The sequence below is a fragment of the Heloderma suspectum genome, chromosome 4, assembly GCF_057233095.1.
Source record: "Heloderma suspectum isolate Gila_16-S chromosome 4, 16-S_ref, whole genome shotgun sequence".
Taxonomy (NCBI): Eukaryota; Metazoa; Chordata; class Lepidosauria; order Squamata; family Helodermatidae; genus Heloderma; species Heloderma suspectum.
Window position 1 is genome coordinate 226,939,826 of NC_139461.1, and position 24,696 is coordinate 226,964,521.

A 24,696-nucleotide genomic window follows, 5' to 3' on the forward strand; every position below is an offset into this window, starting at 1 on the left:
TCCTCCCAGAGGGAAGCGCGGTCAGCTACCGGACATTTCCGCCCTGCCATCTTAGCGCCGGGCAAAAGAGCCGCCTTTTCCAGGCGTCGTAAAACCAGAAACAAACATGGCGCCTATGGCTTCGGCTCTAGCAAGCTTCTCTTCCCTTTTTCCCGGGGCGGGGCGAGTTTGGCGCGAAATTTCACCCTGGCTGGGGAGGAAGGGAAGTGGAGCGCTCCACCGAGTCCCTCGCCAGAATCCCCCGGTCCGGCCAGGTTAGAGAGCTGAAAGGGTGCAACGGAGTCGCTCGTGGCTGAGGCAGAACCGGGTACGGTGCGGTATGCCTGTGTCATTAGTAATTACTCGACCGCCAGTGGGTCATGGGGACTCGGGAGCACGGCAGGCCGGTTACAGATGCGTCCGCCCTCTACGTGCTCCCATGTCTGCGCCAGCCATTTGTTCATTCTCTAAGCATCGTATTGAGGGAAGAAGACTGGCCTAGAACTCGCGAACAAAGATCCCTTAACAAGAAGTAGTTTCCTTGCCTTTTCGTCTTGTTTTGCCTTTTGGCAGCGCTGCGGCGTGCAAGAATAATTTCATATTCTTGTTTCTTCACAGAAATCATGAACACAAGAACCCAGAGAAAACGCATCTATTCGTGGTTTGGAAAAGCCATCCTGACAGACAAGCAATTGCATATGTCCCATTATAGGTGCGTATGTGGCTATTAAAGGTACATCGTTAGAGGGTTGTAACGATGAGGGTAAACTGTGTTGTAGTTATGTTGCAAGCGCATAGTTCTGTAGCACAAAGAGATGAGCAATAATTGAAGTAAATCTATGTTTTGCATAGGTCTGGGAGGCAGTTGTTGTTGTTGTTGTTGGTATGGTGCCCTACTAAGTAAGAACCAAAAAAGTCAGGGCCATGAGGGACTTACAATCTTCACCTTGATGTAGGGGTGGAAAGAGAGCAGTGCTGACTTGGGGAAGGATGGGAGTTATAGTCCTGAAAAACAGAACAGAAAGTGTTCTCAGGCGCCAGAAAAAGCTTTAATAAGCCTTACATATTTCTAAAAGAGATTTCCTTCCACAAGGGCTGCAAAGAAAATTTCATTAGTAACATTTTTAAAAGCATACTGAAAATTGCAACAATGAAGTTGCAACAATTCATTCTAACAACAGCATCCAAAGTTCCTTTCAGTAAGAAATAATAACCATTTTAAAATATTTTAAATATACATTCTTATCTTTGCATCCCTCTGCTAGTATATGAAAAGAACTCACACAAATATTAATATATATTTATATTATATCCTTTCCTGAGCAAGGTCCTTGAGCAGGTGGTGGCCAACCAGCTCCAGACACTCTTGGATGAGATCGATTTTCTGGATCCATTTCAGTGGGGTTTCAGGCTAGGTTTTGGCACAAAAACAGCCTTGGTTGACTTGTACGACCTATGTCAGGAGAGAGACAGAGGAAGTGTGACTCTGTTGATACTCCTGGATCTCTTAGAGCACAATCCTATGCATGTTTAGAGAGAAGAAAGTTCTACAATTCCCAGCATTCCCCAGCCAGCATAGCTGGGGAATGTAGGACTTTCGTCTGTCTAAACATGCATAGGATTGCACCCTTAGAGGCTTTCAATACCATTGATCATGGTATCCTTCTGGGGCAACTGTCTGAGGTGGCAGTGGGGGTGGGGGCGGTATTGCATTGCATTGGTTCCACTCGTACTTGGATGGCCTGCTCCAGTAGGTGGTGCTTGGGGAGTATTGCTCTGCCCCTGGATTCTCCAGCATGAGTTACTCAGGGGTTGGTTTAGTTCCCTCATGTAATTTAATATCTACATGAAACCACTGTCTGGCGACATCCAGAGTTTTAGAGTGCATTGCTATCAGTATGCTGTTGATATGCAGCTCTACTTTTCATCTTCACTAGGTGAGGCTGTGGATATACTAAATCAGTGCCTAGCTGTGACAATGGACTGGATGAGGGCTAATAAACTGAAACTTAGTCCAGACAAGACTGAAATATGTTAGTGGGTGGTTCTTCTGACTGGATGGAGGGTGCTCAACCTGTTGGAGGGGGTTGCACTCCCCTTGAAGAAGTAGATTTGTAGCTTGGCGGTTCTCCTGGAGCCATCTCTATCAGTTGAGGCTCAGGTAGCCTTGATGGTACAGAGTACCTTCTACCAGCTTCTGCTGGTGGCCCAGCTACACCCCTATCTGGATAGGGATAACCTGGGTTCAGTAATCTGTGCTCTGGTAATCTCCAAATTAGACGACTGTAATGCACTCTATGTGGGGCTGCCCTTGAAGACTTTAGAAGCTTCAGCTTGTGCAAAATGTGGTAGCCAGATTAATAACTGGGACCAGAAAGGTCTGAGCATATAAGGCCATTTCTTGCATTGGCTGCCTGTATGTTTCCAAGCCCAATTCATGGTGCTGGTTTTAACTTATAAAGCCTTACGTGGCTTGGGACTGCAGCACCTGACAGAACACCTCTCCCATCATGATCCTACCCGGATACTACAATCAACATCTGGGGCCTTCCTCTGAGTGTCTCCTCTGAGGGAGGCTCAGAAGGTGGCAACAAGGGAGAAGGCCTTCTCGGTGGTGGACCCCCCACTATGGAACAAGCTCCCTACTGAGGTCCGCCTGGCGCCAACACTGTCATCTTTTCGGCACCAGGTTAAGACTGCCCTCTACTCCCAGTCATTTAATGGCATATGAAGGGGCACTTATGTCAACTATCTTGAACAGGTCTGTTATACAAATTGCTTACTGAAATTGTTTTTAGTTATTTAAATTGTTCTTAAATTTTGTATGTTCCATAATTTTTAGACTAAGTTTTGTTATGTTGTATAATGTTTGAATGTTGTAACTTATTTTTTTTCTGGGGGTGAATTGTTGTGAACCGTCCAGAGAGATTTGGGCAGTATAGAAATGAAATAAATAGTAATATTTCTGAAATACATTGGGCTTGTTAAAGCTTTCTGGCACTTCAGAACGCTTTCTCTTCTGTTTTTGGATACTATTGGTGCCTTTCCCTCTCACTGGTTCTTTGGGAATTGTAGTCCAACACATCTGGAGGGCACCATGTCGGGGAAGGCTGAAGTAGAGGAAAGGGAGAAAGATGAACAGGAGTAGAGTATGTGTCCAGTTCAAATAACTCGTGTGTCCAAATAACTCATATTTAGGCTTAGTTTCAGTAGTATGGGATGAGGGCTAGGCCTCACAGAATGAAGAGGTATTTGAAGCAGGGTGTGGGGGAGAGAGTGTGTCATGTAGATGCTCTGGGAGAGAGTTCTAAGTATAAGGATCAAAAAGGAATTGAAAGGCTAGGTACATTATGAAAGCTGAAGTTTATAGAGTTGGAAGAATTATCGTAAACTGGGATAAATGAGAGAGAAAGAAATTGAGGTCAAGATTAGGCTGTCATCCTCAGTGGTATCCATGAATGGGAAATTACATGCAACACATTTGTAATCTGTCACTTTCTAGGGGTATATCTGTTAAACCTGGAAAAAATGTCACTGAGATCTGTATTTTCCCTGGAGAATTTATTTTAGTCGAGGCTGAGGATATGGATCAGCTCTCTGTGGCCAGACTTGAAAAATTATATGAAGATGGTAAGTTTTTTTTCTGTATTTACATGTTCATTGTATGCTAATTAAGATGGCTTACGTTAGATATTTATTTTATGAAAAGAAATTGACTTAAGAACCATTTAAGGCACAGAGAAGCTAAGCAGCTTTTGTAAGACTAAAGTCTTTGTTAAATATTAATATTAAGACTATAGAACAGCATCCGTGACACAAAAGATTCCTGGACCCCAAACAAGGTGAAGATACTCAGTATGTTTTTTACGTATCGATATATTAATCTACATTGTTTTCTCATCCTCTGCAACGTATAAGCCTTACAAGAGGAATGAGAAGTTAAGGAGCTTTGATTGTGGAAGTTTCCATTTAATATTATATTGGTTGTGAATATTTATTCTGACCTGTTTCCATATTGTAAACAAAGGTTTAATTGTGTTTTTGATAGGCTTATGTGGCTGTCATGGGTAGATTTAAAGAAGTGACTTTAGTCTAGTTGAACAGTAGAATATGAATAAGTCTTTCTCCCTCACTTGATGAATAAATGGAATACATCACAGGGGCAGGATCCTGTACCATTTCTCCCAAATTATTCCAGCTTGTGCCAGCAGAACCATCTCAAGAAGATAGAGGGCAATTCTATGTCCTTCTTGGCTTCTCTTAGCATTCAATAAGTGGGGTCTGGGATGTATCTGTGAGAGAGATTGAGAAGGATTTGGGATCCTATTGGCCAGAACAGTGTTCCGAAGAACCTTGGGGTTCCTTGAAAACTTATCAAGCATTCCCCAGTGAGAATTTATTTATTTATTTATTTATTTCATTTCTATACCGCCCAACAGCCGAAGCTCTCTGGGCGGTTCACAAAAATTAAAACCAAACAACACACAATAAAACAATTTAAAATATATAGAACATTAAAACCACAATTAAAACCACCACAAGAAGATCACTAATGGTGGACAACCATCCATGAACGACAGCTTGCCCACAGATACCAGCTTCCTCTGGAATGTACAGCCTCAGAGAGTGTTGGAAGGTGTCCAAACACATTCACTTTACACAGAGCAAAGGTGAAACCCAACAGCCTGAGCAGTACTATGAAAAGAGTATGCACTCTAAGAAAATGGCTCAAAATTATCTGCACCACTTTGGCAAACATGTAAATTTCCTTGCCAGACTAGTTGATATGAAAAGGGTTAGCTGAAGATAGAAAGTTTAAAAAAACCTGTTATTGGCCATCACCTAAATTTAATGAAAAAAGGGAAACATTGTATCGCTAAAATGCTTCCAGTGGTCTTGCTAACTCAGGTCCAAATTGTTTTTCTACCCTAGGTGCTCAAGAAAAACATGCAGTTGTGAAGTGGTTTTCTCAAATTGCAGAGATACCCTTCAGTCAACGAATATCTTTGAGACGAGAAGCTTCTCAGGAGATATTTTTGAATGAAAATGCTGAATGGGACACTGATATACTCGTTACATCTATTATTAGTAATGTCACGGTGTGTACATATACACTTCATGTGTTAGAAGGAAGAGAGGAGAAAATTCCTTGTGAACTTTTTGAAATACTATAATGCGATTCTACAGTGTTAAAACATTTGAAAGCTCTTTCTGAAAGATCTTATTTTCGAGGCCTGCTTGAAAATTTTGCATGGGTCAAACAGCATGTGTGGGAAGCCCCACTGCAGTTGCTCTTGTTTCCTGAAATCCTGAAACCAGTTAAATGACTCTGCTGATAACAGTGCAACAAGTATTTATTGAAACATTCAAGCAGTCCACGAGCTGAAATATCACTACAGCTGCAGTCTGAGCTCACTTAGTAAGGAGGGCAGAAGTCTCTATCACATTTGCAAGGCTTAGAATACCATTTCAGCTGCAGTGTAGCAGGCTCCTTTTTGTTATATTGCAACTAAAATGGCTCCTTTTTGTTATATTGCAACTAAAATGGCTCCTTTTTGTTATATTGCAACTAAAACGGCTCCTTAGGACTAGTAGTTTATCTTCCTCTTTACCTTTAATTTATGACCATTCATTTATAAATAGGTTGTGTGTGTTCAGAGCTTTCTGGACAACTGCTAATGCATATGGGGCAGCAATGATGAGCCAAACGTTTAGATTAGCCTCCTCCAACTTGGTGGCTGTCAGATGTGTTTGATTACAAGTTGCATCATCCCCAGCCGATGGGAGTTGTAATCCAACACATCTGGAGGCCACCAGGTTAGGGAAGGCTGATTACATTAAATGAACAGCAGATTTTTTTTAAAAAAAGTTATTTTTAATCCAAGTACCAATTTAATCCAGTTTTAATCCAATTAAAAGAAGCATTCTTCATTCTCACAGTAGAGTGAATGCCTCTTCTAAGATGGTAACTGCAGCAACACATGTGTGCATTGTCTAAAAACAGCTTTCTTTTGAACTGTTTTTTATATGAAAATTTAATTAAGAGTCATACATTATTAAAGAAATATTGGCTGATTAATAGTAACAGCCCTAAGTACATAGTATGAGAACGGCAACTAGTTGCCGTTATAAAATCCAGACATTTCATTATAAAGACGGGGCTTTCAATTTTCATTGTCTTATAATTTGCTGAACGTTTCTGTATTCAGAGGATTAATGATTCTGAATTACGTTTTGAAGGAATGGTCGCAGGGTTATGTGGAAAGGTCTCATGCCTGATCTTTTGTTTTGCTTTAAACAATAACCTCAGAGGTTTAATACAGCACTGAAGATTAGGTTAACATTTGAACTATGGAATTCACTACCACAAGATGTAGTGAAAGCCACCACTTTGGATGGTTTTAAAAGTGGATTAGACAAATTCATGGAGGATAAGGCTATCAATGACTACTAGTCCTGATGGCTATATATTACCTCCGGTATCAGAGGCAATATGTCTATGTGCACCAGCTGCTGGGCAACATGACTGGGGGTGGGGGGTGCTATTGTACTCATGTCTTACTTGTGGGTTTCCCACAATGTGTCTGGTTGGCTTCTTTGTGAACAGAATGCTAAACTAGATGGACCCTCGGTCTGATCCAGTATGGCTGTTCTTATATATTGATTACATCATATCTTCACTGCTCTTTAGGTTAAAATCTGCTATTTGGAATTAACACGCTTCTGGTATTTTGCTAACTTTCTAGGTTGTTCCACTGTCCCCACAGGAAGCTTTGCCTACTGTGTCAAAGGATGAAAATATTTTCTTTGTACGGAAATCTTGGGATGGAAAAAAGTTTAAGCCATTGCCACCTAGCTTACTGGCAGAGTTGAAAGACTCTGTGAAAATGAAGACTAAAGACATGAACTTTGCAGCTGAGTACCATCTGACTCCCTCACACACTATTCGGTCTCCTGAAGTAGAAACTGAGAGGGTCACTCGGAGTACCAGAAACAGCAAGAAGAGCATAGCAGAAGTAGAATCGAGACATTCAGCTTCCAGGTCTTCCCTGTCTAAGCAGAGATGTTCCCAAAGAGTTGCTAATGGCAGTGGCACCCCAAGAGCAAAGAAAAAACTACAACTAAACAGTATGTTCACAAGTGATTTTGCACATAAACATTACTGTCTGCAAAACCAGTGTTAGCTGATAGCTCTGGAAGTTGTCAATTGGCTTATTTAAGCATTTTTTCCCTTCCAAACAATGGAGTTGCTCAAAGTGTCTTACAAAATATTAAAAACATAGTCAATAACGAATCATTAAAACATTAACAAACTAAAAGCAGCAGCAAAAACCCAAACTAACAGTCAATAAGTAAAATTAAGCAACAGCAGGGTCAGATGCTTTTTTAAAAGGAGAGTGTCAAAGAGAATATAATGACTAATTACTGACAGATGATCTCTCTTTTGGATGCTGAAATCTTGCAACTGCAGATTTTACTCCAGAGTAAAAATTTGTAATTCTTACTAATGAGAGCTGCTCTGTTGCTTTTTCCCCTTCTCCCAAGTACCTTTCCCTTTCGCACAAGTACCCTGGAATAATTCCCATGGAGGAATAGATATGGTTAAGTGTTTCTAATTTTCTCTTGCCCCCCAGTAGCTTTTTGGGAGCAAATGTGGTAGGGAAGTTTTCTTGCGGATTACCTAAGATTCTTGAACTAGACCAGGCATGTAAAACCTCAGGTCTGGGGGCTAAATCCAAACTGCTTGTGGTTCCTGGGGTTCCCCAGGTAGCCATGCCCCCTTTCCTGACGGCTGATCATTTGGTGGCTTCCCAGCTTTTGTGCATTTTTTTCTCCATTCTCAAAGGCTGAAATGCCTCTCCTAAAGTTTAATTACTGCTAGTAAGAGCTTTAAGCTAGTACATGCTGGTATCTTTGGCCCCACCCCTGTTGCCTTTGTCCCAGCCACCACTGGAATACAACTCCTGAGAGCCACTCTGAAATGGAATTCAGCCTTTAGACTGTAAGAGTTTCAGCACCCTTGAACTAGACATATCAGTGATTGAACCTGGGCTTTTCTACAAAGCTTGTACTCTGCTCCTGTGTCCATTTGTCAGGAGGAGCCATTACTTACTGGGTGGCATCCAATGCTGCACTCATGCGATGGTACTCATTCAGTGGCACTTCCCTGTCTCCTACTCTTCCACTGCTGCCCGTTATGAATCCTGTAAAGCCTCTCTGGATTGTCAGGGGATCTTTTGGGAAGGCTTCGGATGTGGGGCTGCACTGGAATGGGGGAATGGCCCCAAACTGGGCAGAGACATTTTGCATGAAGGTTCCTGGAGTTGGAACCGGCATATGACTCAACAGCTCAACTGGCATGAGCTCAATTTAGATATGTGTTTACAAAAAGCAAATTGGTAGAGGTGAATTGTTTGCTTGCAAACCCAGTTTAGTCCATGTAATGTTCCTTGCCCCATGTAATGTTCCTTGCCCCTAAATGTTAATAGTGGTGGCCTCCATATATATAGTCTAGTATAACATGTCTTTAATTTACAAATAAAACTAACAAAAAAATTAATATTGTGACACAGAATCCGTGCCATATTAGAGTATGTCTTTGTTAACATTGAATTTTGTATCACTTACACATGAAGAAACCTTGTTTTTTGTGGATTTGCAGGGGTACAAAAAAGTGTGAAATGAGAATAACAGGATGTGAACTCTGTCTATATTGTATTGGTTGGATATACAAGCAGAAATAATGATATAGCTGTGGGAACAAATGTGTTAAATAAATAAAAAAGACCATATTTGTGTTTTCTAAAAGCAAAAATAATAATTTGAACTCCAAGCTATATCATAGCCATCCTGTTTTAAAGCTGGTCTGTTCTGTATTGTTACATGCTCTCAACTGAAATTTAAACTTTTGTTAGACCATCTGGCATGTGTGGTTCAAAACTCATTGTTACCTAATGAGCATCACTAAGAACATACATTGATGCTTTTTGTTTCTTAGGTCCTAGAAAATCTTCCAGAAGCAAGTTCGCTGAACAAAACATGATTGAGATGTTAGATTATGATTTTACTGAGCCTGTAGAGCGATCAGCCCTCAAACGAAAAGTGACATTCACTAGCATTAAAGGTTCTCCTCCAAAAATATCCTGTGGTACTGATGAGGAAGATCTGTCTCTAGACATCAGACCACTGGGAGACCATTCTGAAAGAACAAACACAAACCTATCATCTCCTTGCCAGAGGAACCAAGGTTCTAGTCAGAAAACTAGGGCTTCTGCTATGAAATACAGTGCCACACAGTAAGTATCGGCGTCGTGTCATAGAAACATAGGAATCTGCCTTGTGCTCATTCAGAATATGGACTCATCTAGTCCAGTACTAAGCCACAGCCCCTCCCGAAACCTTACATGTGGCTACCTGTGAAACATATACTTATTTTTATATTCTAACATAATGTCTGTTGAAGCAAGAGATTCCTAACTGATTTCTTATGTGTGTGTAAACAATATTACTGTGCTTTGTTTCTTCAGCAAATTGAAGGTATTCAAAACTGTTTTTAATAGAAATAGGATAGAGATAATAACTATGATAGGATATGGTGGTTGTTTTTAAAATCAGTTTGTTGTTTTTAAGTATCTAGATTATCTTGGAATGTTTTGCTCTTTGGGGACATGAGACCCTGACTGAAGAAAGAGACAGAAGAAAAAGCTTTCTCAAGAATATTTTACACCTGAAAGACAGGAACTCCTTTAACACCTGTCTTTCTGACTGTGTCTCTCCTTCTCTTGAATGACAAAAAACAGTGAAGTTGTTATTGAAGGTGTCTTGTCTGTGCTTTCATGTTTTTCCATATGGTTCTGTTAAATAACTTGGAAGTCCTATGCAGCAAGATATAGTCTGAGTGTTATGGTAGAAACTGAGTTGCAACCAGTGGCTAGGAACCACAGAACAACTCATCTAATTTAGTTGACAGCATTTCCCCAGGCTACATGACAAAATGCTTTTGAAACTGGGGTGGCTTTCATGAGCAGTATGCTCTAGCACAAGGGTCTGCTGTTTCAAAGAGGGAGTGAAAAATCTCTCACTAGGGAAACGGAAGTGATCCTGACCAATAGATCCCAATCCTTGTTACTTTTCAGTCACTATAAAATCTTCCATTCTCTACTTCTCTGTATATTATATAAAATATACATTGCGGAAACAGATTCTTTTGATAGCTTTATCCCTGAATCCTATTCATGTCTACTTAGAAGTAAATTCCTCTAGTTCAATAGCATTTACTCCTGAGTAAGTGTGTATAGGATTGCAGCCTTAGTATCTGGCAATATGGACAGATGCATTGACCCTAATTTATCCCATATAAATCCTGAGTGATACTAAGTTTCCAGATTATATGCCTAAACGGAGGTGCTTTAGAAGGCCGTACACATTCTATATTTCACTTGCTTGTGGGGCTAAACTCTTCAGAAAGATGCAGAAGGGATCATTTATAGGCACCTAACAGTGGGTCAGCTTGCATGATCAGACAGCCCACCATGGCCTATGGTGTGGGCAGGCGGCCGTTTTGAATATTCAAGCTGTGGCTTGTCATATTGTCCAAACCGGGGGATCGTGGGTTATGTGAGGGTTAAACAACCCTCGTATAACCCTAAAACAGGCCATGGGTCCTGCGAGGGTTATTTAATCCTCAGAAACACTTGTTCCCCAGGTTCAAACAATACAACAAGCCACAGCTTGAATATTCAGGATATTCAGATGTGTGCCTGTGGTAAGGTATACTCAGGGGCAGTGAGGGCAGCAAAGAAACAACATTTCACTGCCTCTGTTCAGTCTTCCATGTGCCGCCCAGCGGAGCTTTTCAGGGTCGTTCATGACCTATTACATGATGGCCCTAAGGAGACTAGACCCATCTGAGGCACTTCCAGGATAAAATCTCTTGCATCCGCCGGGACTTGGACTCCAGCCTTACAGCAGGTGAATCTGGTGAGGTGTCTGGAGCACAGCCTTGTGAAGTTTTCTTGGATGAGTTTCAGTTGGTACAGCTTGAGAACATGGAGAAGGTGCTTAGACAGGTGACCACTTCCATATTGCATCCTTGCCCCTCTTGGCTTATAAAAACTGGCAGGATCAGCTGGCTGGGCCAGGGAGGTGATAAATGCCTCCTTGTGAGAAGGAGTGGTCCCAGGCTGCCTCAAAGAGGTGGAGGTGAGACCGCTCATAAAGAAACCCTCCCTGGGCACGGAAAATCTTAATAATTTTAGGCCAGTGGCAAATGTTCCTTTACTGGGCAAGGTTCTTGAGTGGGTGGTTGCCAACCAGCTCCAACCACTCTTAGATGAGGCTGATTATCTAGATCCATTTCAGGTATGATGACCTATGTCAGGAGAGGGACGGGGGAGTGTGACTTTGTTGATTCTTCTTGATCTCTCAGCAACTTTCAGTATCATCAACCATGGTATCCTCCTGGGGCAATTGTCTGAATTGGGAGTGGGAGGCACTGCATTGCAGTGGTTTCACTCCTACTTGGATGGTCAGCTCCAGAAGGTGGTACTTGGAGGATATTGCTTGGCCCCGTGGACTCTCCGGTATGGGGTTCTGCAGGGGTTGGTTTTGTCCCCCATGTTCAACATCTGCATGAAACTGTTGAGTGCAGTCATCTGGAGTTTTGGAGTGTGTTGTCAAGAGTATGCTGATGACACGCAGCTCTACTTCTCCTTTTCATTTGCTTCAGGTGAGGCTGTGGATGTGCTGAATCAGTGACTGGCTGCAACAATGGACTGGATGATGGCTAATAAACTGAAACTTCATCCAGACAAGACTGAGATGCTGTTAGTGGGTGGTTCTGCTGACGGGATGGAGGGTGCTCAACCTGTTCTGGGTGGGGTTGCACTCCCCCTGAAGGAGCAGGTTCATAGCTTGGGGGTCCTCCTGAAGCCATCTTTGTCACTTGAGGCTCAAGTAGCCTCAGTGGCATGGAGTGCCTTCTACCAACATCAGTTGGTGGCCTAGCTACGTCCCTATCTGGACAGGGATAACCTGGCTTCAGTTGTCTATGCTCTGGTAACCTCCAAGTTAGGTTACTGCAATGCGCTCTATGTGGGGCTGCCTTTGAAGATGATTTGGAAGCTGCAGGTTGTTCAAAATCTAACAGCCAGAGTGATAACTGGGACCAGAAGATCTGAACATACAAGACCAATTCTAGCCCACATGCACTGGCTGCCTATATGCTTCTGAGCCCACTTCAGAGTACTGGCTTTAACCTATAAAGCCCTACATGGCTTGGGACCACAGTACCTGACAGAACGCCTCTCATGGCATGAACCAACCCATACACTACGCTCTACATCTAAGGCCCTCCTCTGGGAGCCTCGTCCAAGGGAGGCTCAGAGGGTGGCAAAAAGGGCCTTTTTGGTGGTGGCTCCCCATTTGTGGAAGAATCTCCCTGACAAGGCCCGCCTCGCGCCAACATTGTCATCTTTTGAGTTCCAGATTAAAACTGCCCTCTTCTCTCAGGCATTTGGCAGCGTATAATGAGTCTCTTGATTGTCTCTGGCTGATTGTTTTAAATTGTTTTAGATATATGTTGTTGTTGTGTGTGTTGTTTTATGTCATTATGTGAATGGTTTTTATATATTATATAATGTATTTTAATGGTTTTTCATTTTTGTGAACCACCCAGAGAGCTTCAGCTATGGGGCAGTATAGAAATATAATAAATGAAATAAATTCAGAATGGCACCTATGGCTGCCACAGCTCATCATGGCTTAAATAAACCACAACAAGCCGCAATAATCATGTCAACCTGGTCAGTGTGTCATTCATGGAAATTAGAAAAACCTATGTCATGCTTTCCTTGTAGTTTAGGTCAAGAACAGGAATTTGAAGCCAGGAGTCCAGCATTGACTCCTCGTTCACACCGGAAATGTGCACTGGTGACTGCTACTCGCATTGCAGAACAGCTTGGGTGAGAATGCCTTTGTTATAGAAATGTTTTCCTGCAGGCGGTTCACAGCCCAGAGGTGCTCTGTTTGTAAAATACATGTGAACTGATCATTTGAGTGTTTGCTTGCACTTGCCCACATGCACACAGAAAAATATATTAAGGGCACAATCCTATGTATGTTTAGATAGGAAAAAAGGCCTACAACTCCCAGCATTCCCTAGCTAGCAGTTGTCAATTTTTTTTCTGTCTAAATATGTAATAGGATTGTACCCTAAGATATGTTTGATAGGAAGCCTCTTTCTTTTTTTAAGCTGGTCCAAAATTGTTTGTCCAAATTATAAATCTGGATCTTACTACCAACCACACAGTAATCCCCCTTTATAGCCTTCCCTAAACTTCTTCCATAGAATACTGTCTCTCCCCCCACCCTCCCAACTCAAAGTGCTAAGCACTGAGAGATTGTCACATAGTGGCAAATTAAGCCTCTCATCTCATACTCTGGGTGGCCTAGCCTACTGATAGTCTCCAAGGTAGGTGTTTGTGGTCATCACTGAACCTTCCCCTCCTTCAAGCCATCCATATGTGCTAGAACTTGGGAAAAGGGAGAGCTATCTTTGATTTTGTGCTGTGCTTTGGAGCAAGTAGAGGTAGTCAGCATCTCACACTGTTTCTGCCTTCTCCAAAGTGTAGCAGTGCAACATGAGAAACCCCTCCTCACTCCCCTACTAGGAAGCAAGGAGGAGAGGGGGTTTTGCATTGCTGAGCATGGGCCTTCACCAGAAGATACTGGCACTTGCCCCTAAGTGAGTAGATTTATGTGGATCTGACTTTCCTGGAGGCTACCATGATGGTTATGTATTGCCATCAGTATTGGAGGCAGCATGGGCCTAAGAAATGTCTCTCAGTACCAGTTACTGGGGAACATGAGTTGGAGGGTGCTATTGTGTTCATGTCCTGTTTGTGGGCTTCCACTAGGCATCTGGTTGGCCACTGTGGGAACAGAATGCTAGACTTGGTAGGCCTTTGGTGTTATCCTTTGGGTTTTTCTTGGGTCCGTTACCTCCATCTACACACATCTCAGCCATCATAATGATGGGCATTTCACTAGTTATCAGGGTGGAAACTCAGCCCATAGAGCCCCAGAGCAGTTCTGATTCTGAGGAAGAACAGCAATCCGTGGGAGAGGAGCTCGCTCATCTCTCACAAGCACAGCAGCTGGCAGAGATTCCTCCTGCCGGCATTCCTGGGAGAGATAGTGACCCTGGCAGTTAGAGAACGGTGGAGGGGGGCTTGCTGGACGCTCGGCACAGACGCAGGGAGCAGCGCGAGATGGAGGGCGCCGAAAGGAGGCGCTCTGCTTGTTTGGCGCTAAAACAACGGTTGCATCCCGAGGACCCAAGGGTAAGAGGGAGGATCTCTCCATAGCCCATTAGTTCAGAGTCTTCCCGCGCTTCTCCTTCAAACGGGGACCAACTGCCTTACCTGGAGCTTAGGCTACTCTGCTATCTACCCCAGTGCAGTTCCTTGCTTAGTCGCTAGTGATTAGTATCCGTAAGAGTCATTAAGTAATAAAGGAATAAAGTCTTGGAAAGAATCCTCGTCGTCTGTGTCCTCAGTTGGCTATTGGAGGGGACTGCAAGAGGCAGCTAGGGCGCTCCTGACACTAGTACTGGAACTGTAAGAACTGTAAAAATACTTATTAAGAAGCTTCCCATTTTCCATGATGTGTACCTTAATATTATAGCTCCTTGGTTCTCTGGTGAACATGCTTTTTTAACCAGCTTATAAAAAATTACATCATCATGATAAATGAAGTGCTCTTTACTGTCATTAATATCTTAGAATTTACCATTTATTAAAAGGTACTAGTGTACAAAAGATGTGTTTGATACATTTTCTTCCATTAGTGTATTAAATACAGCTGGAAGTGAGAACAAGGAATGTCTTGATTCCAGTAGCAATGAGAAAGAAGACATCAAGGTGCTCCGTACACCTAAGAGGCAAATGAGGCCTCTGGAAAGTTCTGATTCAAGTAATAGCGACAAAGAGGACATCGAGGTGCTTCATACACCTAAGAGGCAAACGAGGTCCACTCCAGAAATCTCAAGGAAACCGTCTGGTGGCACTCCTGCCAAGGATCCAAGCAAAACTGTAAGATTTGTTGCAAGGACTTCAGCCATTTTTGTTAAACTGTAATTACTTTGAGCAATTGTGCATACATAAAACAAACTGGCTTGTTTAGAAGCTTGGAAACTCAAGGCTATAATATAGTGTAGTAACTGAGACAGCAAACTGAGAAGAAAAGATGGTGACTACTGTATTTATTTAATTTCATTTCTATACCGCCCAATAGCCGAAGCTCTCTGGGTGGTTCACAACACTTAAAACCACAGGTACAATATAAAATATAAAAGCTTAAAACTACAATATAAATCTACAACCAGAATAAAACCTAGCAGTAATGCAGAGATTTAAAATACAGATTTAAAACAGCAGAGCTAAAAGACTAGAATGCTGGGGAAATAAAAAGGTCTGCCTGGCGCCAAAAGGAGTACAGTGTAGGCGCCAGGTGAACCTCTCTACGGAGCTTATTCCACAGCTGGGGTGCCACAGCAGAAAAGGCCCTCTTCCTGGTAGCCATCAGCCTCACTTCCTTTGGAGGGGTGTCTGGAGAAGGACCCCTGAAGATGATGTTAGGATCCGGGCAGGTACATATGGGAAGAGGTGATCCTTCAGATAACCTGGCCCAAGGCATTTAGGGCTTTGAATGTTAATACCAACACTTTGAATTGGACCCAGACATGGACTGGCAGTCAATGCAGCTGGGAAAGTACTGGTGTAATGTTACCTTGTTAGCCAGTCCCCCTTAACTACTTGGAGCTGTATAATGACATGCAAGCATAGGCACCATTCTCTTCATCATGTGTCTATTTGCTGGGGAAAAATGAGATCATCTTTATTTTGCTTGGTTGAGTTAGGCTACAAGTAACTAATTTGGTGTTCCCAAGGGGAATAGCTTAAAACTCTTTCCAGGGTTTCTTCCCTCGCACCCAACTGCTATGCTGAAACCTAAATTGTGGATAATTGTGAAATACTTCAGAGAATGAGTCTGTTGCAGCAAAACCAAAAAAGAGACTTGTGGCACCTTTAAGACTGGCAGTGTAATCCTATGCATGTCTACTCAGAGGTAATCCTCATTGAGTTCAATGGGACTTACTTCTAGGTAAGTGTGGATAGGGTTGCAGTCTTTATTTGGCATAAAATGAAAGGCTTATGCCACAATAAACATGTTAATTTTTAAAGTATTTTTACTACTTTTATCAGTTGTTTTGTGTTGAACTATTTTAAGACTTTCGAACATAAGAAAACAGAAACAGTTCCATTTAAATGTGAACGTAAACAATTTAAAAAGCATATCTGAATTTATAAATATCTTAACTAAACAGATGGTCCATTTTTTGAGGATGGGAAATAGATTTTAAAACTAGAGAAAAAAGAAAGGCATCATATTTGAAATTAATAAATAACAGTTTATATTTAACTGATTTTCCAGTCTGAGCATCTTCCACAAATGTGACAAAAGTTAACCTGAGAAGTCATCAGAAAGAGCCTTATCTTGGCTTTCATTTGGTGTTATATTTTCTCCACTATAGGCAGGTGCCTGATTTTCTCAAGCCACACTTTGATAGACCATAACCTCTTGTATCCTCTTAGCTACCATCTGAAGTTTAGCTTCAAGAATGAAGAAAATAACTAGATCTCTCCTGTTTTGTAGGATCTCAGTATTTTTAAATGTTCAGTGCATACACTTTTTTGAAGCTAGTTGTCATTCAGTACAATGCAAAACATACAGCACTGATTTTTGTGGATATGGTTTTTCTTTGCAGTCTGAGCCAAGAATTCCCAAGACTCCACGTAATGCTACCCCAAGAATTCGCAACCGAAATCAAATTGCACAGAAGCCAGCCAGTGTGCTTGAAAAGGCTAGAATGAGGTAAAGGGAGGGGTTCCTGATTCTTAATAAAAGGGGGGAAAGAATGGTACATTTAAAGTAAGAAGAAATGGAAATTACTCCCTAGGGATTGTGTGTAGAATATTTACTTTATGAAAGCAAGCAATATTGCTATGGCTCCTCTAAATGGATGCATGTTTAATGTCACATTCTTCCTGGTTTCATGTTTGCATTGAGAAATTTAGCTTTTGAAAATTTAGCTTCAGCGTTCAGGCTTATTGTCATTCCCCCACTCCATTGTAGTCTTAGGGCACAAATACTTAAAAAAATAATTCTTTAAAGCAAGACTTGGGCAACTTGTGCCCCTTCAGATGTTTTGGCCTACCACTCCCTTCACCATTGGGTAGGGCTGATGGGAGTTGTAGGCCAAAACATCTGGAGGGCCACATGTTGCCCATCCCTGCTTTATTTATTTATTTAATTTAAAGCATTTGTATCCCGCCCTATATCATTAAAATCTCAGGGCGGCATATAGATGCTTTAGAGCATCTGCATATCTGTGTAAAAATACTTCCTAGCATTACCTCTTCTGTGTGGAGTAGCTTGATTAGAACTCTTATAACAAGGAAGGCTCTTGAGTATTTCCAAAACCTCTAGTTTCTCTTGTTTTGCTTTAATCAAAGGCTACACGTGTCTGCTGTCCCAGAATCCTTGCCCTGCCGTGAAAAGGAATTCCAGGATATCTGTAACTTTATAGAAAGCAAACTCATTGATGGGACAGGCGGGTGAGTGTTGTCTGAGCCATTTTTTTTAAGAAGAATGAGAAGCACAACAGGTCTGTGTGCACACTAAAGTGAAAGGAAGAGGGGAAATCTAGATCATGTATATGTGACAAACAGTGACAGGAGGTAGATTTTTCCCCCCAAAAAAGTTATCTGTTTCTCTGAGATTCATAATCTTTTTTTGTAGCAGTGTGTTTTGAGGCTATAGTCATGACATATGCGTCTCATATTTACACAGATTCAAAGTAGTAGGCAATTTTGTCTTTATGTATAAGCTTTTAGCAGCTATGAAATAATCACATCCTCTTTCAGAGTTCTTCAACAGCATTAACTAATCCTCAGGAACTCAATGAGAAAACCTCAGGAATTAAATGAGAAAATCTCAGGAACTCAGTGGAGTGGAGAACTATTATCTACAGTGCAGGAAAATGGTTAGGCACATGCTTTGCATGCAGAAGCTCCCATTTTTGATTCCTGTCACCTCCAGTTAATTCAAGGATCCAGTAAGAGATTGAAAGAAAGACCCTCTACCCAGGACCCTGGAGAGCAGCTGCCATTCTTGTGTAGATGATGCTAAAGTAGATGGACAAATAAGCTGACCTGGGCTAAGACAGCTTCCTATAACAAAGCGGATAACTGGGAAGGTTATTTTGGTGAGAGAGATAAGTGAACAGTTTTTCCCTCATACTTTCATATATGCCACATTGGCTCTCTTGCCTTTTCAGGTGTATGTACATTTCTGGAGTTCCTGGAACAGGCAAAACAGCAACAGTTCATGAGGCCATTCGTTATCTCCAGCAGGCAGCAGAAAATGGTGAGCTACCATCTTTCCAGTGTGTAGAGATTAATGGCATGAAGTTGACTGATCCCCACCAAGCCTATGTGCAGATCTTAAAGGTGAGCAAATGTATTTTAAGTCTTCATGCTTGAGAATGTATTGGGCCAGAAACTATTGGGTTTCTTTGAATAAATGACCTAAAACTGCTGTAATAGACTGCTGACCCTTGTAGATAGGAAGAGACGGCAAAAGTGATCCCAGCAAGAAAGCACTTGGATAACCACTAATCATCTTACTCTAAAGCAGTCTTGCACAATGTACGGCTGATGTGTGAAATGTGCCTCTTCTGTTGATGTTTGGCAGGTTGCAAAACTTTCGCTTCTTATTTACAGCCCACTAAATATGAAGTGGCCCAGGAAATTGGTTCACTGAATGCCTGGAGGGTTCCTATGCTGCTCTGGTGTTGCTAGAATTAGCATCTGAGCAGATGGGTGGGCCCCAGCAGCCCTGTTCATATTGCAGGGGAATGTTTGGGAGTGCATCTATGGTTCATGACTGTTTGGTTTGCCACAAGAGATTTTACAAGATAGGCTGGGGCATGTATACCCATTTGTGCACTACTTCTAACAGTACTTGACTTGTATGTCTAAAGGTGTGTGTTGCGGGGGGGCGGGGGGGGCCTATGCCTATGCACATCTACTTAGAAGCCTATGCACATCTACTTAGAAGTAAGTCCCATTGAGCTCAGTGTGACGTACTGCCAGGTTAGTGTGTATAGGATTGCAGCCCTAGTCTGCAGTCCTAAACATGCTTACTAGGGAGTAAGCCCCATTGAATACAGTGTGACTTACCTCTTAGTGGACATGCATAGGAGTTTGCACTCTTCGTCGAGCAGAATCCATTACTGCCTCTCACAAATCTTAATTTGAGTCTCTGCTTGATCCCGTTTAGTTAATGACAGGCCAGAAGGCAACTGCAGTCCATGCTTCTGTGCTCCTGGAGACGATGTTCTGCAGGCCTGGATCTAAAAAGAAAACTGTAATACTTGTAGTAGATGAGGTAATGTGGGGGTTCTTACAATCTTAGAGGGAAATTATTTTAGCCTGCCCTATAAATATTGCAAAACTAAGGGACTGCTGGAGGTTTAACTCTCTGAAGAACTTTTTGATTTGTACTATGAAACTGAAGAGACATCATTATCATTTATTAAAGCATTTTTGCCCCGCTCTTCAACCAAAAAAGAGCAGCTTGCAGAGATTAATCATAAGACAATCTCTGCCCTCAGCCTTAAAAAAGCTATCTTCTCTCTCCTTACCAAGCCTGGTATAATGGTTTAATCACAGACTTGGGGTTCAGCTGCCCAAGATGCAGTGAAGGAAGCATCCCTGCTTTGTACACTTGGCTGAATATTACAGGAGGTAAAGAAGTCTAAATCTGCAAAGTAATGCACATTTATGTGCTGGACATATCTGTATTCTGTATATCTTTATGTGGCCATCTTAAGAGACTGAGGATAGGAGTGAGCAATACTTATCCAAAGTGACATACAGTTGTGGAAAACTGTGATTGAAACCAGATCTCCTAAATGTTTGTAGTGCATTTTGTCTTGCCTTGTAACTTTGTATCACTCTCTTCCTTGACCCAGCTTGATCTTTTGTGGACCCGAAAACAAAATGTAATGTACAGCCTCTTTGACTGGCCAACCCAGAAAAATTCCAAGTTGATTGTCTTGGCCATTGCTAACACCATGGATTTGCCAGAGAGAATTATGATGAACAGAGTAGCTAGCAGGCTGGTATGTCCTTTCAGCTTTATTACTGTGATTATGCAAAATTCTATACCATCTTCACCTATCAGAACATTAGTAAATTTCCTTTGATGTTCAGTGATATCTTCTTATTTATTACTCATAATTCAGACTGAGTTATCATGCAGGAACTTGCAACTGTGGCTTCTTGATCTCTAGGAGATGAAATAAAAAACCTATTATTGTACTTAGGCTGCCAGTTATTAATGGTATGATAAAAATACATGTGGCAAACCCCTGTGATAATTCCTAATGCACGTGCTACTCCAGAATGTAATATCTGAGTGATGGCAAATCCTGTAGAGAGATTTGTCAGTTCAAGCCATACTAGTGTGCATTGCATTTTTCTAAGGTTTTATGGTGTTCTGAATATAGGAAGCAGCCTTATCCTGAGTCAGTCCATTGGTCCATCTAGGCCAGTATTGTTAACACTGACTGGCAGCAGCTTTCCAGGGTTTCAGGCAGGAATTTTTCCAGCCCTGCCTGGAGAAGCCAGGGATTAAACCTGGGATCTTCTGCATGCAAAGCAGGTGCTCTACTGCTGAGCTGTGCCCTCCCATACTGATAGGTTATAGAACACGATCGCAAAATAGGGGTACTTGTGGTACTAGTAGAAGAAAAGAGATAAGGTTCTTAACTGGGTATTTTACAAGTCATATTTTGGGCATGAATGCAATAGAATTCTGGGGGAAAATAGCAAACATATTATCATAAGGTTAATTCTGAATAAAATATTTCAGTGGCTTATAGGTAAAAATGCATTGGCTTACTACTAGACTTTAAAACACACACACACACGGATCTAATTTCCCTGTTTTCAGCTCATGTAAAACACATTCTGGATAAAGATAAATTCCAGGTTACTAAAGTTGCCATGTAAGTGTACACAAGAGCTGCTTTTGCCTTATAAGTTGTTTATGACTGAGCAGGAACAACTTAAGTACATGTCATAAAATCTTCAGACATTGAGGCAGGCAGATAGATCATTAGTCCCTTCTGTGTACCTGGATTAATGCAACCTGTACAGTCTGTCTACTGTCAGCTCAAACGACTTTCTTGTTCCTGGATATGTCACCTTTCCTGTCTTGAGTGAGCAGGTTGCAATATAACTTTCAAACTGAATCTATAGCAGGAGAATGTGGTTAAGGGAAAAGACTGCTCCTACCCATTAGCTTGTGGAAAGGCAGGTGGTAAACAACAAAAATGTCAGAAACAAGTCTGAGGAATCTATCTGAAATGCAGTAACAAACCTTGGTGTTAAGGAAGCCCTTAAGATGTACTAGCCTCTAAAAGTTCAGTGTGTTCTGTACTCTAGGGTCTCACCAGAATGTCCTTCCAGCCATATACCTACAAAGAGTTACAGCAGATTATCTCATCCAGAGTGGGCCAGTTGAAAGCATTTGAAAAGGATGCAATTCAGCTTGTTTCTAGAAAGGTAAACTCAGTATGGGGATATGTCTGCTTTTATGCTTGAAAATCTAGGGGGTATTAGCACTGCCCTTAAGAATTAGCTGGCATGTGATAAGATATTTAAACATTCTGACTTCTGTCCTAAATGCATTTTGCACTAGTGCACCTAATCCCATACCTAAACTTAAGGTAATAATTTTAGTGAAGTATTACAGCCTCTCTGGCTTGATATATGTCGTTTTTTTAAATAGCTGCAGCTTGTCCCTATAGGGTTCTGAGGAAAACCTTTTTTTTTTTTTTAACCTAGCTGACTGGAGTGATGTATTTTGTCCGAATTTTGAAAGCCTGTGTTGAAACTTATCAGTTTTTGGTTTAGTGGTTGATCAAAAAAAAAAACACACCACTGCCTATATTTCTATTTATTTGATGCTATCAGTGTCCCAAGGAAACCTACAACTTCAACAGTGGGGGTGACATCAAGAATGGGAGGAAGCCAAATGTAAAAGGTTAAAGGGAAAGGCCAGAAATTTTAACAAAGAACATTACAAGAAACAAATAGTATATTAAAATCTACCTTATTAATGCTTCTGAGTATTGCAATATGGGACACATTCTTTTCTTTTTCAAATCAATTTGTTTTAGGTGGCAGCTTTATCTGGGGATGCAAGACGTTGTCTTGATATCTGCAGAAGGTCCACTGAGATCTGTGAACTTGCTAATCAGAAAAGCAACTCTGGATTGGTCGGCATGGCACATGTTATAGAAGCCATAGATGAAATGTTCTCATCTCCTTATATAAATACAATTAGGTAATACAGTAGTTTGGTCATGTAGTTTCCTTAGTTCAGTTGCATAGAGCAAAGTCTGATGGACTTACATTGTGGCAGCTACCTATCATCTTGCTTCTCCTTGGGGGACAGATTATCTGTAGTGTTTGATCATGTAGTAAATTAAATTCCAGTGATTTATATGTATATTTTTGTAAGTTACCATGGCCCAAACAGTCTTCTAAATCTTATTGTAGCAGAACTAATTGCAGTGAACAACAGAGATTCAGTGGTTCAGTTCTGGCATCATGCCCAACCGTGGTTCTTAACAATTGTTAAGAACAATACCATGGTTTGAGCTTTCAAACTGCTTTTTTTCTTCCTCTGCTTAGCGCTCAGCTTGATAAGTTCACTCCTGTGTCTGTGATGCATTAGCCTCTTGAGCAGAGCACCTCCTGTCTCATAGTGTAGTGGCTTCTTAAGGCAAAGCAATGGCTTTAACTGTGGTTAGTCAATGGTTTGTGAATTCAGCCTATTACAGTTAGGACAAGCTGTAGTTTGTCAGCCACCTTCAAACTGCTTTATAAGCCGGTGTTCAGTTCAGCTCGTGTGGTCTGGTTTTGCAAATCATGGTTTGGCATTTACTTTGAATGCAGCCTTTATCATCCTAGAAACCTATGGTTAATTAGCCATTCTGTGTTCATGTATTTTAGAAGAGAACATAGTTTTATCAAAAGTTTGATACTGCTCGTCGAGCCAAATCACATCCTTTATACAGCAAAATCTTACGTTTAGCTGATTAATCTTGTGGTACTCTCTTGTCTGTTTTCAGGAATGCTTCACTTCAGGAACAAACCTTCCTTAAAGCAACTATTGCAGAATTTCGCAGGTTAGGACTGGAGGAGGCTACAGTTCAGCAGGTAAAACTAAAAATAATGAATGCTAAATTTGTTTAGTCTTTTGGCTCAATCAGAAGGCTTTAGCTATATTCAAAGGGTGTATATATTTAGGGTCACTCCACTGTAATCCATTGTACACGAGAGGTCACGATTCACAAATATACTAGATTTTCCATGAGCTCCAGCTTTTCTCAACTTTAGCAGCTATCTTACTTGATCTCACTTAAACTGTTTTTATATTGAAAGCAAGTCCATTTGCTAGACCGTAACTGTAATAATAAAACAGAGCCCCTAGATTGACTTTCCAATTATGTATGCACAATGGAGAGTACATATTTGAAAATCATACTTTAAAATCCTGTGGTTCAGAATATATTATACATACTATTCCAAAAAATAATATAACTCATTAGTTTAAATACTTTCCCAAGGAAGGGGGAAGGATATGCTTACTCCTCTTGATGCTTGCTCTGTTCTTATTGACCAGTAGAGCTGTTTTTTGGTTTCTTTAGATATTTCATCAGCATGCTGCACTATGTAGAATTGAAGGCCTGCAAACTCCTACCATATCAGACATAATGGCAATTTCTTCACGGCTTGGTACTTGTAGACTCTTGTTAGTAGAATCTAGTAATAAATATCTTCACATGCGAATTCGACTTAATGTTAGCCAGGATGATGTCATGTATGCACTCAAGGAAGAGTAAAGCACCAGAACAGTTTTGCTGGCTCATGTATATGAATACTTGATCTCAAATTTTATTTTAAATAATGATTCTGATTAATGTTTGTTTTTAAACTTATTTTAATGTACTTTTGTATTATGACATTTGCAATTGACTTCTTATAAAATAAATTTTTATAATTATTCAGAATGTTCCATTTATTCACTTTTTTCAAGTTTCTAAGCTGAATTCAGACTTGGTTTTGCTGATTAGGAGCTCCCACACAGGCTCACACTGTCCCTTAGCACTTTAAGTCCCCATGACATCCAAATTGGCAAAATGGATAGGACTAGCCTCTGAACTATGCTTTGCAAACCTACTTCAGATGCTAACATCAGCTTGCTAATTCAGGTATCAGGGCAAACTCTGATGAATGAAAACCAGGAAGTGGAATGAGGGAGCATGCAAGTCTTTGGGGTGCTTCTATTATTCAAATCATGCTTTGGCCCTTGGTGTTGCATGTCAATTTTTGATCAGTAGGTGGCACTGCCACATTTATTCCTTGGAGAACTATCAAGTCCATTTTAAAGTATTAGTAACTGCTTTCAGAGGGTAGCTTGTTTATAAAATTATTATACTTAAACCTTGCACGCTTTTTTAAAGATAATATCAATCTGCTATGGGAATCCAACAGACTGTTTTAAAAGTCCTACCTG

At 41.2% G+C, this 24,696-nt stretch overlaps 1 protein-coding gene across 2 annotated transcripts; it reads left to right on the top strand.

Annotated features, from left to right (window-relative positions):
* Positions 1–11: 11 nt before the first annotated feature.
* Positions 12–24,188, top strand: ORC1 (origin recognition complex subunit 1). Of its 2 annotated transcripts, XM_084852524.1 has the most exons (17): positions 12–307; positions 598–691; positions 3,482–3,609; positions 4,912–5,078; positions 6,726–7,107; positions 8,978–9,275; positions 12,837–12,941; positions 14,828–15,071; positions 16,808–16,914; positions 17,556–17,657; positions 18,380–18,551; positions 19,384–19,491; positions 20,078–20,227; positions 21,555–21,674; positions 22,292–22,458; positions 23,249–23,336; positions 23,828–24,188. In XM_084852524.1, exons 2-17 carry the CDS (start codon positions 603–605, stop codon positions 24,020–24,022), a joined length of 2,622 nt encoding a protein of 873 aa, XP_084708650.1. In that variant the 5' UTR covers positions 12–307; positions 598–602; the 3' UTR covers positions 24,023–24,188. The 2 variants fall into 2 exon arrangements, with proteins under 2 accessions (XP_084708650.1, XP_084708651.1); XM_084852525.1 differs by lacking the exon at positions 4,912–5,078 and having other exon boundaries at positions 155–307.
* The last annotated feature ends 508 nt before the right edge of the window (positions 24,189–24,696 follow it).

Coding starts and splice junctions, on each gene's coding strand:
- ORC1 (XM_084852524.1), top strand. CDS start 603: ATGAACACAAGAACCCAGAGAAAACGCATCTATTCGTGGTTTGGAAAA. Junction 692..3,481: donor TTGCATATGTCCCATTATAG/GTGCGTATGTGG, acceptor GTCACTTTCTAG/GGGTATATCTGTTAAACCTG. Junction 20,228..21,554: donor ACAGAGTAGCTAGCAGGCTG/GTATGTCCTTTC, acceptor TCTGTACTCTAG/GGTCTCACCAGAATGTCCTT.